The sequence below is a fragment of the Nanorana parkeri genome, unplaced genomic scaffold, assembly GCF_000935625.1.
Source record: "Nanorana parkeri isolate BGI_ZX_2015 unplaced genomic scaffold, ASM93562v1 scaffold147, whole genome shotgun sequence".
Lineage (NCBI taxonomy): Eukaryota > Metazoa > Chordata > Amphibia > Anura > Dicroglossidae > Nanorana > Nanorana parkeri.
The window spans coordinates 775,813-792,344 of NW_017306415.1; the positions used below are offsets into that span (position 1 = coordinate 775,813).

General features: G+C 38.2%; 1 protein-coding gene across 1 annotated transcript in view; it reads right to left on the bottom strand.

Moving 5' to 3' along the window:
- PREX2 (phosphatidylinositol-3,4,5-trisphosphate dependent Rac exchange factor 2) overlaps nt 1-16,532 on the bottom strand; it is a 250,362-nt gene that overhangs the window by 138,514 nt on the left and 95,316 nt on the right. The window contains exons 12-18 of the mRNA XM_018554229.1: nt 16,245-16,348; nt 14,965-15,014; nt 10,617-10,692; nt 9,055-9,127; nt 7,267-7,409; nt 6,955-7,047; nt 4,676-4,824 (exon numbers count right to left, since the gene is read on the bottom strand). Of these exons, the coding sequence (XP_018409731.1) occupies nt 4,676-4,824; nt 6,955-7,047; nt 7,267-7,409; nt 9,055-9,127; nt 10,617-10,692; nt 14,965-15,014; nt 16,245-16,348 (688 nt within the window). The remainder of the gene's footprint in view (nt 1-4,675; nt 4,825-6,954; nt 7,048-7,266; nt 7,410-9,054; nt 9,128-10,616; nt 10,693-14,964; nt 15,015-16,244; nt 16,349-16,532) is intronic.

The window sequence follows — 16,532 nt, forward strand, 5'->3', positions numbered from 1 at the left end:
TGGCGGCGCGGGGGGGGGGGCGTATTGTGGAACCTGGCCTTGGGGCGCCAGGGGGAGTAAATCCGGCCCTGCACACAGGGACCATGTAGAAAAAAGTTGGCCTCCCTCCAGAAGAAAGGACAGTGTCCGCACCAATTCAGAGATGATTTGAGGATCCACAGCTGAGTGATACATATGTAAGATACATTTTTGTTAATAGTTCAGGTACTTGAATATATTTTTAAGATTTAACTCCTAAGTTTAGTGTCACTTTAAGGTAGATCGTGGGAATAGATAGGGAAGTCATATATTCACCCACCCCCACTAACACTCTACCCAGAATGTCTGGTTGAAGGTTTTATGACAATAAGCATAGCACTGAAGGTTGCTCGCTGTGCAGAATTTAGTAACTCATTATGTAGACCCAATACAATGTCATATCCACCCACAAATTTTGTTAATTAAAGCAAAACTTTATTACACTCTAAAATATACTAAAAGCATGAACAATTCCCCTAGAGCCCATGTACAAAGGTGTATTCATAAAATGTTCTCAGTATACAGCATCCTTGTCTGAACTACGAATTATCCTGCCAAGAAAGGTCTTATAACACATAAAAACAATGATGTGCAATAATTTATAGCAACCAGTCGCAAAACAGGTTCAATTTGTGTGATTAAATTGTTTAAAACCAAAATCTGACTGTTCTTGTTCATAAATCATGTTAAAATATTTTCAAACAATTTAAAGCACAGCTGTCAGTATTAAAAACTTTAAACTGGCTCTTGGACCACTGTGCAATCACCATGTTCCTTCTTGAGCACACAAGTCCTGAACGTTAAACTGAACCAACAGTTGACCACTGTACCTAAGTAATAATGATGGAATACTTGATGACTGTGTGCGAAAAATTGGACTAAGCAATGACAGTGTTTATTATATGGCTCTAGGAACAATATGCATCGGATGTACCCAAAATAATTCTGCAACTGTCCTGGGAGAACCTGGTTATGGGTCACAGTACATTTCTGAAGGAAGGGGCAATGTGCCCTCATTTGCAGGTTTATCTCCATGTTGGTACCCTTGCTCTGTGTGTGGAAGCAGCGGTCTCTCTGCAGTATTTTGACATGCTCCTGCTGACTATAGCTTTTTAATGAGGAAATCTCATGCTCTCAGCTTACTGGAGATTTGTAGGTCTGACTCAGCAGGGGGTGCGTCCGAACTCTGCAGAGAGTCTACTGCTTCCACATAGAGAGTATTGGTCCTTCTCTACTGTATGCTGGCAGGGGACAGTTCATTTTATTAAGGCTAAAGAAAACCAGCTTTAAGCTCTGGTTCACACCTACGTGGCATCGTTTTTGCGCGTTTGTATGCACTTTAGCATATTTCCACGTTGTGCACATTGGTATGTGCGTTTTAACAGGAAGACGCGCATTTTGATTGGCAGCTCATCAACCATTGTGGGCAATGGAAGAACGCGCGTATAAGCGCGCAAAAACGCTCACGGAAATGTACAACATGCTTCTGTTGCGCTTTTTGGGCATTTACAATTAAGTCTATGGGGAGGAAAAGTGACTTTAACTGCCCAAAGAAGCTCCTGTATCTTTTCAGGCGTCTGGTGTTTTCCGGCTGGCGTTTTTCTGCTCAGGTGTGAACCAGGGCCATTGAAAATCATGGGATTTCTTGTGTTGGGCAGTTAAAAGCGCTTTTCAAACTGCTCAAAAACGCCTCGGTGTAAACCAGGGCTAAGAATTTGTACACCTTTTGCTTTGATGCTCCTAGAATGTATTTACCTGAAGTAAACTGAAAGTTCACTTTGGTTTAAAGCTTACAGCAAAAGTTTGCTATTTTAATCTTAATAGAGTTGCAGTTTTAACCCATAAACTAGTTTTTGGCCTTCTGTTGCAATGATGGTTTATTTATTCTGTGAGTGCAATTATCTTGCAGTTGACGGCATTAATTTGCAGCATTACCCATGTTCATTTTGATAGCATCCATTTTGGCACCCTGCCTTTCCGATTTCTTTTGTAATGCCATAACCGCAGTTTCTACAGCATCAGAGATAATAGTTGGTCACTGACTATAACACCAAATTGAATTATTTAATATTTTTATCAGGAGTGTCCTCATATGATATCTGATATTGTCTTCTACTCTACTGATATGGTCCCTCATACTCTTTGTTGGGGAGGTCTCAGAGGTGCCATGGGGAACTTGCCATGCAGGGGTTCATTTGGCAGAGGAGATTCTGCTATTGTTCTAGACTGCACACCTGATCCCAGTGATGGAGTTGATGTTTTGCACAAATACTGGCCTATCATGCACTTCATTGGTAAGTGTTTAGAATCTTTGGCAACCCCTCTTGGAATTGGTGTTCCTGTGTTTGGAGGAATTAGCTCAGAAGCACTAATCTAACATATCCACCACTGGCACCATCAGGCCACAATCCCACCTATTAAATCTGAGTACTGGGTATTTATTGCTTACTTTAATGCATGACTGGGACATTTTTTCCACCAAGATATGGTTTTGCATCCAATGAACATGCTAAATGCAAAAAAAAAAAAACTTATTTTGATATAAACAGCTGTTTTCATATTAAGAAAACAAGTGTACAACTCACACACTGCTGCCCACTGTATATTGATAATATAGCTGTTTCATTTTTTAGCATTAGACTTCCATCTGCACAACACCAGTCCCTGAAGCATGGAAACACTGCATCCAATTATGATTCACTGTGGGAAGCAGCATCTGACCTTCCTTATAACAGCTTTACTATTGCTTAGACTAAAAACCAAACAAAGTAATTAGGCATATTCCACACTATAGCATTGTTCCCTCGCCAATAAACTCTTAGAAATCAAATGTGTTATTTTAAACAAATACACAATCTCAGTAAATTGCCTGCCACTTGATCTGTTGAACCCAAGCACTGTAATTCCAAAGTTCTCTGGGTTTGAAATAAGGCAAGCAGACTTTTCAGTAACGTTTGCCAGGGGACTGCAATAATCATGACAGCTTGTGTGACTGTTGTAGAACCCAAAAGAATGAGGTAGAGACAACATAATATTTAAAGTGAGCAAGAGATACTGTATATCTGCTCCAGTCCCAATGGCATAACGGCACTCCCAGGGATTTTCAAGAAATGCATGTTTGTCATGATGTATAAGTAATTGTATCTCAAATTCCAACTGTTTAACCCAATTCTGTCAAGCTCTGCCCATAATCTTAAAGTGTATGTCAATGTAAATAAAAAACAAAACATATGCAGTACATCTCTGTGATACACGTTCCCTGTGTTTTTTCTCTTTAAAGACCCTGCAAGTACAGAAAAATACCTGATGATCTTCCAGAAATGCACTCTAAACTGCCAGCTGAGATGGGCGAGGAGTAAACTCTTGTCATTCTGTGCATGTATGTGCAGGATACGTTCACATTATGACAGGCATCTCCAAGTTTGCCCTCCCTACTTCTATCACTTCTATCAACCCGTAGTGTTCTTACTTTGGCCACTGAGTGGACATTGATTATGTCGCTCCAGGCCATGCAGGCAGGAGTTACATTATCCTGGCACCTGGCTCCATTATCGGGCATCTTACAGATGCCATGACTGTACACTGCACTGCACATGCTCCACAGGCAGTGTATACAATAAACTCTCGCTTTGAAAATTTAGCTTTAGCTTTAGGTTCAGTGCATTTTGAGTTTGTGACCGTGAACAAACTATAGAAATAAGGAATTCCAGCAGTTCTACTACCTATTACATCACTAACCTGGAACGAGTAAGTAGTTAGTCAGCATTTTTTTAAATGTCATACTATTCCAGGCCAGTGACTAAATAGTAAACCAGGGAATAGTATGGTAGCCCTAAAGTTTGCAACTTTAAAAGCTAATAAACAATGAAACCTTTACCCCATTTGGGTTTTTTTAATTACATTTTTTATTATTCGATTAAAGGTTTTGTTTTTCTTATAACTCAGCATAAAAACATTATTATGGTAATTCACAAAAAAAAGGTGTATGGTGGCCATAAATAGTCTTTCTGCTGGGACTTTCTGATTCCTCTGCAGCGGAATGGCTGATCATGCTCAGTAACAAACAGGTTAAACTAATACCGGTATTAAACACACATTTTGTTTTTCAATAATACATCCAGATCAAAGAAATATACATTGCCCAAGAAAGTATTTCTTTACATTTTTGCCCAATCACTTACAGTCATCGGGTTTCCAAACAGCTCCAACTCTCTCAGCTCAGCTTCCCTGAACTTCCTGTCCAGCAAAACATTCAAAAAGGAGAGCACAGTCTCCAGCAGCTGTCCATCTACTAGCTTGGAGACGGGAGGAGTGGGGAGGAGGGGGGAGCAGGTTTGCCTTACTATGCCAGTGTTTGTGGAGACACACACAGCTTACTAGCACACACAAGGGTGGCTCTATAGATCCTGCAAGGATAAGAAGCCACCCTAAAACCGGATATCAGGGACAATGTTCAGGAGACCAGCTGATTCTGCAGAAAAACTAAAACTTTTAACCAACATGGAGCAGCATCCATTGGAAGTGATATAACCAGCATTTGACTTTAATATCACTTTAATTTGCCGTTTTCCATAGTTACATTAAAGCAATCATTTAAAGGAACTCCAGGGTGTGTCTGGTCTGTATCTTAATATAGAAATGACAAGAGGTGACTTACTCTCTGGGTTTTGTGCTCATGAGAACTCTCAGAGGTTTTCTGCTGTTCAAGCAAGTCCTCAGAAAACAATCGACTTCATGGAAGGGCCTCAGGAAAACAAGGTCACCGTTCACAGCGTAGATTTTTTTCCCGATTGCCATTCCTGACAACTGGAAGCAAAGAGGACAGAAACAATTCTCTTACTGGAGCAAATCTCTTCACAAAGAATGAAAAGGGTTCAATGTGTTACAACAACAAAATACTGCAGATGTAAATTCCTGCTACATTAAGCAAGATAATTGCTGTTACACTTCAATATTTTTCTCTTATTGAACAGAGCAATACATTTTAACTGATGAGCTGGATAAGATGAAATATAGCCGGCTTCTGCTGAACGGGGAAAATATAAGCAATTTACAGAATAGGCAAAATTCATTTCTGAGTAGTTTACATGTTCAGAGAATGTAAATTATTTTGAGATGGAAATTCCATTATGTATGGCAGACAGTTTTGGTTTACTAAACACAGTTCCTCACCCAAACGACTGAAGCTAGTCTATAACTGACTGCAATTAAAGAGGTACTCTACAACTGCAAAACATGACCACGTAGTTTTTGTCTGATGCTTTTCACCAGTGACAATGATAATTGGCTAATTGTTTTTTTTTTTTTAAACCAAGTAGATTTTTATTGGAAGATTATTTTAGGTTTAAAAACAGCACACAAAGACAGAAACCACAAACAGACACGGTCCTTCAACATAATAAAAATGGGGCGAGTTACATACATATTCCATTGACACAACAGGTGATTAACATACAAGGGTAAGCAACACCAACAATAAGCACCATATTAAAAATGACCTTAAGTAGCCTGAGAGAAGCTATGAAGTTATATTATCAAGCGGCATAGGAGATCAGAATCAGGATAGTAAAGCACAGCACACCAATAGTTTGAAGGGCCTGCTACTTATCGGCCAACTGTGTGGCAGTAACAGCTAGTGAAGGGAGAATTCCAAACCCATAGATGGTGGGGGTCAAACGTAAACCTTTGTTACCACTTGGACATCTATTGTAACAACTGCTGCAGGATTAGAGAGGGGGGGGGGGTGCCAAGTCTGGTGAGGCTAACCAGGTATGCCATCATCTGAAAAATGTTTGTGGGTACCCCCTCCATTGGGGGCTAATTGTTTTTAATACAAAATCAATTATAATAAGTTTGTTGGGTTTGGCAATAGAAGTCACAGGTACCTCAAAAGGCAAGCAGCCTTATATTCTCTCTCGGCATTCTATTAATTAATAAAACATACAGTCCAGTAGGTCAGCATGCAAAGAAGACTTCTGGTTCAACATTTTCTAATAATTAGAAAAAAAGGTGGAACTTGTTTAAAAAAAGTTATATTATTCATGTATGTCTAGGACAACATGGGCTGTAAATACACATCTGACCGGAGTGTAGCTGATAACACACATTTTTTACGCTGAGTGTAGAATCTACTTAAGAGTAACCAAAACTATACATGTAGGGCGAGGACCTACCTAAACAACCTAGCCAGTTCACCATCCAGGACAATGTAACATATTTGGTTTAATGCCTACCTCCCTAGCAGCACATGCTCACTTTTGTTTCAATAATCCACCTCTCCATTCAGCCACTGGGAGTGGGGGAAGAAGCCAATTTTAAACTCCAAGTCGCTCCATAAGACAGCTCTGGGACTATCATCAAACACCAGCAGTGATACAAGTCAAGAGGGAGGAAGGGGGGCTTACAATAAGTTTTGGGTGGCTGTTGGGGTGCTGAATTACTCACCGATTTTGTATATCTGCTATTGACTCCAGCAGCAAGATTTATGTTTTATGCATCTGTTAGAGCTATTCGCAGCTGGCCTTGTGCTTTATATAGGATATTTAACTTATTTACACTGTAGAGAGCACAATGGGGACATTGTGACATCTCCTCCTTCTATGCAGAATGAGTCACATCACATACCAGAGGAGGATATTGGGGAGCCACAAAGTCCAGTGTTTAGTGACAGAAGATAGTGGTGAGTGGTTCAACATCTACCCACAACAATAATATTGTTTGTTTTTTTGGCTCATTAAGTATGAACCTCCTGGTTTATTATGAAAAATTCAATATCTATTATATTGGTTATTACATACAGTATTACATGATGTTTTTAGCTTCTTGGCCTCTACACCAGATGTCAGTTTAAAAGAGTTGTACTAAACACAAACAATATATTCACCAAGAAAAAAGGAAAACACTTTAGAAACCTAAAATATTACAGCGCAATGTTACCTCTGCATTAGATCCTCGTTCAATGTATTTCACTATAGGTACTTTATTTTTATCTTCCAGTCCAAAGCCATAGCTTCCATCACTGGGCTTTATCTGCAAAACCACATATATCATTGTTTTTCCTTGTAACAGAGACAGACAACATTTTCATATATCACAGTAGAAGATGCACACATCCAGTCACTGTGTGTATATAGCTTTAAAGGGAAACTATAGTTTATTCATGTGAGCACATGTCCCTTACAGCAATGTTCACCATAAAGCAGAAGTCCTGCCACTGAATGTATGCAGATTTGCAGTGTGAGTACTTACCAAGAGAGATTTAGCAATAACATTCTCAACAATCTTTAGGTCATGTTTCATGAGTCTGTGCTTCATATTGGAACCCTCCATTTCTTCATCAGAGAAGAATCGAAACAACAGAGGCTCATCCTTGAACTCACTCTTCTCCAATACTGAACAAAAGAAGATCAGGGGAATAAAAAAAAGGGAATAAAGCACTGTGTCCACAGCGATAGAACTGTGTAACATATAGGTGAAAAAGCAATTGTGTAGAACATTATTTAAATAGAAATGTACGGCCTAGTTTGCCCTAATTTAAAAGCAAGAACCACTAAATCGACACACTGATTGGCTCTTTGGATTTTGCCTGCGATCTGGGATGTCTATGTACAAACAGGTATGTTTATAAACATCCACATAGAATGAAAGCTGCCCCAACCAGTTGTTTAGCTTCAAAGATTGGTTAGGAGGTGAATAAGAGGCATTTAAACCAGAGGTGTCACAAACGTTTCAAAAGACTCTGGGGGGAATTTATCAAAACCAAAGCAGACAAAATCTGGAACAGTTCCCCATAGTAACCAATCAGTTTCTCTCTTCAGTCTGTTCAGTTAATATTTGAAAATGATGTACAGTATTTACGTAGTTGGTGGACACAATGGGGGGGGGGGATTTATCAAGACTGGAGCAGATGAAATCTGGAGTAGTTGTGCATGGTAACCAGCTTCTCTCTTCATTTTGGTCAGTTAATATCTGAAAATGAAAGAGAGATGCTGATTGGTTGTCATGCAAAGCTGCTCCAGATTTTGTCTGCTCCACTTTGAGAAATTCCCCTCTGTGTGCTCAGTACAGGCACACAGAGGGGAATTTCCCCTGCTTTAGATCCATCCTTCTAAAAGTGTCTGATGTAAAATCTGCTCTCTTGCTAGTTGTCGTAAATGGCACCCATTGAATGACACAACCACTGAACCCTAGAGTTTCTCATCTCATGCAGCCTTCACGTTCTCCCAAAACAAGGACCTGCAGTGGCATATTTTCAAGATGAAAATAAAGCTATGAGTACTAAAATATTTGAAACTGTACACTTAAGATGCACACTGCTACTCAGGATGTACAGCATTCAAATACATGTGTTTCAATGAAACATGTGCATTTACATATGTTTACTGCAAGGTTCTCTCTTACCCTATTTATGATGTCGATCTCCTTTCCTGAAGAATGTTCATCCATGTTGGATGAGACTCGGAACCAACATAAAAGTCTATATAATCTGCTGTAATTACAACATGTATGGCATTGCCTTGTACAGTTCAATTCAGGCCACACAGATCCAATATATCTAAATTTACTGACATACAGGAAAATGTATTAACATCTAAAGTAGAACATACAGGGCTGAATTTCAATCACTGTAGTCTGTGTGTGCACGACTATTGGTGTCCTAAGTGTTTCCCCTCTTTTAAGGTAATCTGTTTTACAAAGAACATTTTCTTCTTCTTTCCTGTTCCTAGCAAGGGTTATTATATTGTGACAATGTGTAATTACATAATTACGTAATTACAATAAGATGACCATATTTCTACTGATGATGGAGAACAAAAATTGGTGGCCAATATCTACCGAAACAGACAAAATCTAGATCAGTTCCCCATAGTAACCAATCAGCTTCTCTCTTCAGTTTGTTCAGTTAAGATTTTAAAATGAAAGATAGAAGCTGATAGGTTGCCATGCACAGCTGCTCCAGATTTTGTACAACTGAGTACAACTGAGATACACAGCACAGTACAACTGAGATACAAGAGGATAAATCCATTGCCATACCATGATGCATGAATCCGTTGTCACATAATGCCACACCAAGAATGATGGCTTCTTCTCTTGTCCGGCATTCCCCCTGCAATATTTTATACAAAATAAAAGAACTGATATATTTAGTGTGTAACTCTCTAAAAATATTGGAATGAACTGTATACAGTATTCATAGCTCAAATCTTATGAGACAAATATTACTATATAAAGTAAAACAAAGGCATGCATGTAATCACAGTTCTATGACATGTGGAGCAATGCTTATTAGCTAAAGTTGCGCTCAAATATAGGAAACGTAGGTGACACTTCAGCCAAAACTTTTTTTGTGTTTTCTATAAAATAAGGAAGAACACCATCTGTGAAAATTTTCAGCAAGTACTAGTATTAAACTCTCTTTTTTTCAATAATGAATCCAGATCAAACAAATATACTGTACATTGCCCAGCAAACTATGTCTTTCATATTTTTCCTAAGCACTTTTAGTCATCATGTTTCCAAACAGCTGGCTCCAACTCTCTCAGTTTGGCTTCCCTGAACTTCCTGCTCAGTACAAGATCACAAGGAACAGAACAGTCTCCAGCAGCTGTCCATATACTAGCTTTATGGAAGTGAGGAGGGAGGAGGAGCAGAGAGCAGGGGAGTTTCTTGCTTTGCTGTGCCTGTGTGTGTTTGTACAGACACACACATCTTACTAGCACACACAAGGGTGGTTCCATAGGAGCCTGCAGGAGAAAGGAGCCACCCTAAAACAGCATATTAGAGCCAGTGCTCGGGGAAGCTAAAACTTTTGAACATGAAGGATCAGCATCCATTGTAAGTGATTTAATCAGCATTTAAAATATGGTTAAACAACCTTTTGACTTCATTATCACGTTAATCTTGCCATAAATGCAAGATTTCGGTCACTCCCTGTGACCTGAAAAGCACAAAGAACCTTATCTTTATTGTGTAAATTACTAATCCCATCAATTCACCACGTGATAGAGATTAACAAAGGTGGAGGTGTTTGAAGTCCACCCTTTGTGACAGTCATGGATAGAGTAGGGAAGGGCTAAAACCCCTATTAGGTTATTTGTTGTTGATTGTGTCCTGCTGGGGAGATTTCCCTTCACTTCCTGTCCTGAAGACACAACAACAAAAGGAAATCTCCCCAAAGCGACCTGAACTTAGACATCTATCATGGAAACATGTGTCCCCTCACCTTTTGCTCTGATGAGAACTCTAAAATGTAGGATTTACCATCACTTTCTGTCTCAGTGACAATGGTCCCCAGGACAAATAGAGGGGTGGATCTAAATACTGTAGCAGGCAGCAATAAAAACCCGATCAAGGGTCTAACCCTCCCACACTAAAAAGGTTTTGACTTAACATAAAGTTCATTTGTTAGCTTTTTATAAAAAATAATATTAATGCAAAAATTCAATAACAGTGAAAAATAATGAAATACATTCACAGTAACCCACAGTAACCGCATTCTCAGGAATTACAATCAAATTTTGTTTGGTCTCTGAGTTTCCTGCACTTTGATTTGTATTATTACATTTCGGTCTTAGTCATATATAAAGACTTCTTACCTGAGCTATAAGCCAGTCTATCAGCTTGTTTGCCATAACCACTGATTTATATGTTCGCAGATGGTAGTCTTTATCCCTAAGAGAGAAATTAATTTTTACATATTGTTATGTCTTTGTTTAATTTAATATTTTAAAGATACATTTACCAATGCTACACAAATTATAATTATTTGTAACAGCACAAGCATTGCCAAGCTTTAGGAAGATCCCAATCCAACAAAAAAACATTCCTGATGACAAAATTGTTATATTAATATTTTTAAAGTGTAACTCGAGTTTTTTGGAATGAAAAATGTACTACTTTTCTGAGTAAACTGCATACATTGCAAGGATTCTAGTAAACTATATTACCTTTCTGTTCTGTAACTTATGTAGACCATACCATATTCTAACTGACTACTAAATGGGAACCTCTGCTGTCATTATCCGCACCAGAGCAGTCTCACTGTTGTAATATAATAAGAGTACCATCTGGATCCCTTTTGGTTAAGAAACGTTTTAAAAAACATTCTCACCAAAAATGAAACTCTTACAGAGGATAGCTATAATTTGACTTTGCACTTTGTGCAGACTTCTGGGAAAAGAAATGAGCCAATCACACAAGCAGACAAAAAGATTTCCAGAGGAGGTCTATACACAAAGTAAAGAATCATATATCTTGTATTTTAAGAAAAAAAAAGTAAAGAATGCTGCTAGGGTGCCATATTGCAATAAGAAATTACCTATGTTTTTTAGCACTTTTTTATATTTATTAAGCGAGAGTGCATTTGACAGCAAAGAGGCCACAACATTTGGCTGATAAAAACAACATATAATTACAGTAATTCGTAACATAAAAAAAAAATAATTCCAAGTATATTTTCCGATAAGTAGCGAAATAGACAATCTGGTTATCTAGAAGCCGGCCCATCAATTGGACGAAGAAACATTCCAGTGCAGGGTGGTGGTCGGTCCACCATGTATTTTCCCAGGAAAGGGAAAAGGCTTCAAACTACAAAGTAAATATGCGCCAATGTCGCTGAAGGTGGAACATCAATTGGAGGGTCATGAATAAATAGTCTAGTTAGGTACCATTGAGTATAGTGAACGCATTTTGCTATCAACTGTTAGTTATCAACAGCTAGGGTTTGTATAAGGGACTCTCATACCTTATACAAGCCATCATTTTTGAACCTGGGTTTCTTTGTTCAAGGAGGCCTCCACCCAGGCCTTACAGAATATACACATGTATTTCTATTAATGGAGAAATAAAAAGGAGGCTCAGAGTCAATCTACTAATGTAGATTTTTTTTAGCCACCAAAGAAATAGATTTTTTGTCATTTAAAAAAATCAAAGCTGCTAAGAATGGATTTGAAAGATATGGCATTCACATACTTTTTTTTCTAAAGGAGGTTTCTTTTAAAATAAAACCCTCTGACACATGTATGTCAGTTTCTGCAGCCAGAAAGACTCCTAAAATGCAAATGAACTCTTGTTCATTTGCATTTTTGTAGAATAATGTGTTTTTCTATTCACAAGAAGAGTCAAAGGCAGCCATGCCATGTCTATTACCACCACTATCATGTCATTATAACATGAAGGAACAGAAAGGAAAGCTATCACTGATCCATTTCAAAATATGTTTTGATGTCATTTAGACCTGCTCAGTTATGGAGCACTGAACAGGATTAGCAGCTACATAGAAGTCCTCATTTTTGTTTTAACTCTTCAGCGTGTAAATGACTGTTACAGCCCTGGAGTCCACAAGGACCCCATAAAGAGTAAGTGCTCTTCACAGAAAGAGTTGTAGATTTATAATAAAATAGTGTTGAGGATATATTATAAGGTCATGTAAGTGCACACACTGCAAAGTAAAAATATATATTGCTTCAAATAATGTCAGTTGTATTTTCTTTTTTGATAGTATGTGGTAAATATAAAAATCTATATTAAACTTTACAAAGTGGTGGACCACAGCCACCAGATACAAAAAACAATCCCGAGGAAACTGCAGAGTGGGCTACTTCCTAGAACTACAAGAATGCCTGAGGAATCACAATTTATCGTCTGAAGCTCAGCAGTTCACAAACACATTTTGAATGCTGGATTGCTAATCTATGCTAGTTCCATAACCTGAACAATCGTATATTCTCACAGAAACGCTGGGTCACTCTTTAGAGCAACATTACCTTGCATTTACAAGCTCAGTCACTCGAGTCATGGCTTGACATAATGTTTGGCATGAGAACACTGCTGCTAGCAAAATAGAATAGATCTGTACTGCTTAATGGCTGTGTGTAAAACACAACAGACATCTTATTCTTTCTCATAAGAAACATGAGGTATTTATTCCTCTAAGAGCACACACTGTTAATCTCTCACATACTTACATTCCTGGCACGTCTACTGGCTCATCCAAGTTATGCAGCCTCACAAGTGTACTCCATTCTCTCAAGGGTATCTCATAGGCAGCTCAGTCTCTCTGCCTTAGGGCAAAACGAATACGTCCTTTAATAAGAGGACTGTATTGCCTAATTGTGTAGCCCTTGCTGCACTGAATGCTTTTTTTTCAAATTTTTTGTGTGTCACTGAAAATCACACAGCATCTCCAAACATCATAGTAAGCAAGGCCCCAAAGTGGTGTGATAGGTAGGTCTCTTACTTGGTTGCTACCATAGTTAAAGTGCATATAAAACCAAGAAGACAAAATTTAATATATTGCAGTTTACCAGTTCTTAGATATGCTGGCTGCATTACTTTTCTTTTTTAAGGTTTTTTTCCCCCTTTATTTTCACCTGGTGATCCTGCCAGTAACCGGTATATGAGGCTTAAACTAAAATCCTTGTTGATAATCTTCATAATCTATCTAATCAGCAAGGCTACTGGATTTCTAAATACATACCTAGACATCATTTATTAAATACTGCCCTTGGCTCAAAGTCAAGAATAATGATCAGTTATACATAGAATAATGAGGTGAGAAATCATCTAAGGCTTACAGTCACAGTAAAGCAATAGTAAGACGATTTTCTGCACTGTGCTGGTGTTCTTTATAATTCATCAGAATTGTTCCACACAATGGCATGCCTATGGGAACATTAGGCTGTCTGTACAAGTCTCCTGCTAATTCCCTTACTAAGCTCCCATTTGTATTTGACCCAGTTCAGAAGTCATGAGGGATTTTCTCTTCTTTTTTTAATACATATTAGCTGCTAAACCGAAACATCAACAAACTGGGGTACAGAATGTCAAAAGCTGTCTACATTAATCAATTACATTTGTGTTGGAAGAGAACCAGTCCAAACTGGGCCTGTACAAGAATCTTAATACTGACCCTTAAATTATTGGTGTAGTCTTATAAAATATTTGTATTTGTTCACTTATTTAGCTTTATATTTTTTACCTGAGCCTGACACTTAAGGGTTACTTTATAAATCATCCACCCCAACATACGCTTGCCGAATTCCGTTCATATGGTATTCTCGCCATTAGATGGAGTGACAATGTCATGCAAATAGCATTTGTTCAGTGTATGTTGAAGCGGATGATTTGTAAATCATCCCCTTACTGTTACCTCATGCCCTGATACTCAAGGTGAAGTGTAAAGGTACATTCAGACATGCACAATGCAGTGAATTTCCTGCATGTGCGTTAACGTGCATTTTTTTGGCACATTAAGGTGCCTTGCTTTAGGGCAGCCCATTCAAATGATGGAGCCCAAATTTCAATAGTGCAACAGATAAGCACTACTGGCGCTGCTTTGCCTCAATGTACTGGGATACAATTGTGCAGCCTTGTCAAATGCCTGACCTCACACACTGACTTGCAATTCCAGACTGTAAAACACTATAGCTGTATGCATTCTTATTTCTGTTACTTGACACTGTTATGCACACTCAATAGCTGGGAGACAGCGTGTGACAACGCAGCAACAGATTTCTTCTGACCCCTGAAAACAAAGTGGAAGTATTAGGCTCAAATAAAACATGTAAAGATAAATAAGGGAGAAAATTTATATATTCGTAAAGCCTTTGCCAGTTTACTGCACCCTGAGCTGGGGTAGTGTTTTACCCAGTATCCATAATCCTCACAAATCTGCATTTTTGCTCACCCTGTCCATTACATGATGCTTACTGAGCACACAGCTTAAGTTGAAAATAGGAAAATATCCTACTGCAATGTAGAAGTATATTTATTTTTTTCTGCTCCCGACCTGTTTAAATATGACTTAGAAATAGAAATTCCACAACAAAAATTCAATTATCTACTATCACTTAAAAAAACTCTACACATTAAAAAACATCTAAAAGGTAAGCAAAAACTTCTGTATGTCCCCAGTGAGTCACTGATGAGTTCTGAAATACATACCTAATTACTGGAGTAAACAGGCTATGAAGACGGCAGTATAGTCTAACACCCTAAAATAAATAAAACAATGGCAGTTTATACACCATAATACACATCAAAGAGATGCAATGCTCAAAGGGAACCTGTCAGGAAAGAAGAAGCTATGCTATCAATTCTGACCCGTTCTGAAAACGCTGGTTGTCTGTCTGTCATACTGATCCTCTACCATCACTACATAGAAATTCACTGAGCAGGAACAAATATTACAGCTAGTGAAATTGGAAATACCAACCTGTATACTTCACGTTTAGGAACTCACTAATTAGTAAATCTCATAGATGACAGCGTGACAACCAGGAAACTAGGAAAGGGGGTTAGGAATGACATCACTGTTTGCTTGATAGGTCAATTTTATTTTATATGAAATATCTATATAGATATATATAGATATAGATATAGATATATATACAGTATTTTGTTTTCTTTCTTTTCTTTCTACAAATAAACATTTAATACATGTCAATTGATTTCCAGAGCACTATAGTTATCTAAACAGATAACACAATATAGAATACTGCCTTAAACACTCTCCTACTGAAACTCTAAATAGAGCTGTCTGATAGGGGATGAGTAGCTGCTGTGTTATTAAAGGCGTAGAGACGTCACAGCCGACTCTGCCAAGTTGTTATTTATTGGCCAGGACCTGCTAGAAGACTCTGGCAGGTGCCGGTCAATAGGAAATAGTTGTGTAGAGCTGTCACTGCTAGCTCCATGCAAATGATTTTTTATTTTCTTTAAAATATACTTTAAAAAAATCATTTTCCTATTTTGTATAATTTTTTTAATAATTCTGCAGCTTTTTTTCACATTCTTTTCACTTTCTATTCTGCTGGATACCTCAGAGGTACAGAGCAGAATAGCGAGCCAAATGCCGCTCGGCGGCAATCGGCTATTCACTCACTGGCGTTCGGCCCCTATGAGAATAGGGGCGAACGGCAGCGAGTGAGCTGCTGGAAGCCGAAGCTTTAGATGAAGGTTCGGCTAAATCCTTGGATTCTTTAGTAAATAACCGCCTTAAACGTGTTTGCCCATCTTTACTCTGCACATGTGGTGGATTCAATCACTTCACAATAGGCTCTCTCCATTACAAAGCAGATTTTGGTAGATGGATAGTCTTGATCAATATGTGCAATACATTAATAATCATTTATTAAATTAAGAACATAACAGTATTTCTCTAAACCATCAGCAATCCAACAGGCAGATGTGAGCAGTGTCTGATGCTTATTGCTAATATTTACCTTTGATGTTACATCCTGCATTTCATTTCTTGGGTAGTAGGTGCCATCGTCATAACGAAACCGATATAACATCTGTTCCGATTTAAACTGGTGCTTATCTGTAACTGAATAAGGAACAAGAAAATAGGCCTGAGAAAGGTTTTAATAAAACCCATTTGTATTTATTGTAGCTTTTTCATGAGCCTGAGAATGAACTGGTAAGACAATTTTAAAGAAGTAATTGTTAAACAATATTAATAGAAACTCTTTGCAGAAAAATTACTTAATGTGTATTGGCTCCATACAGGT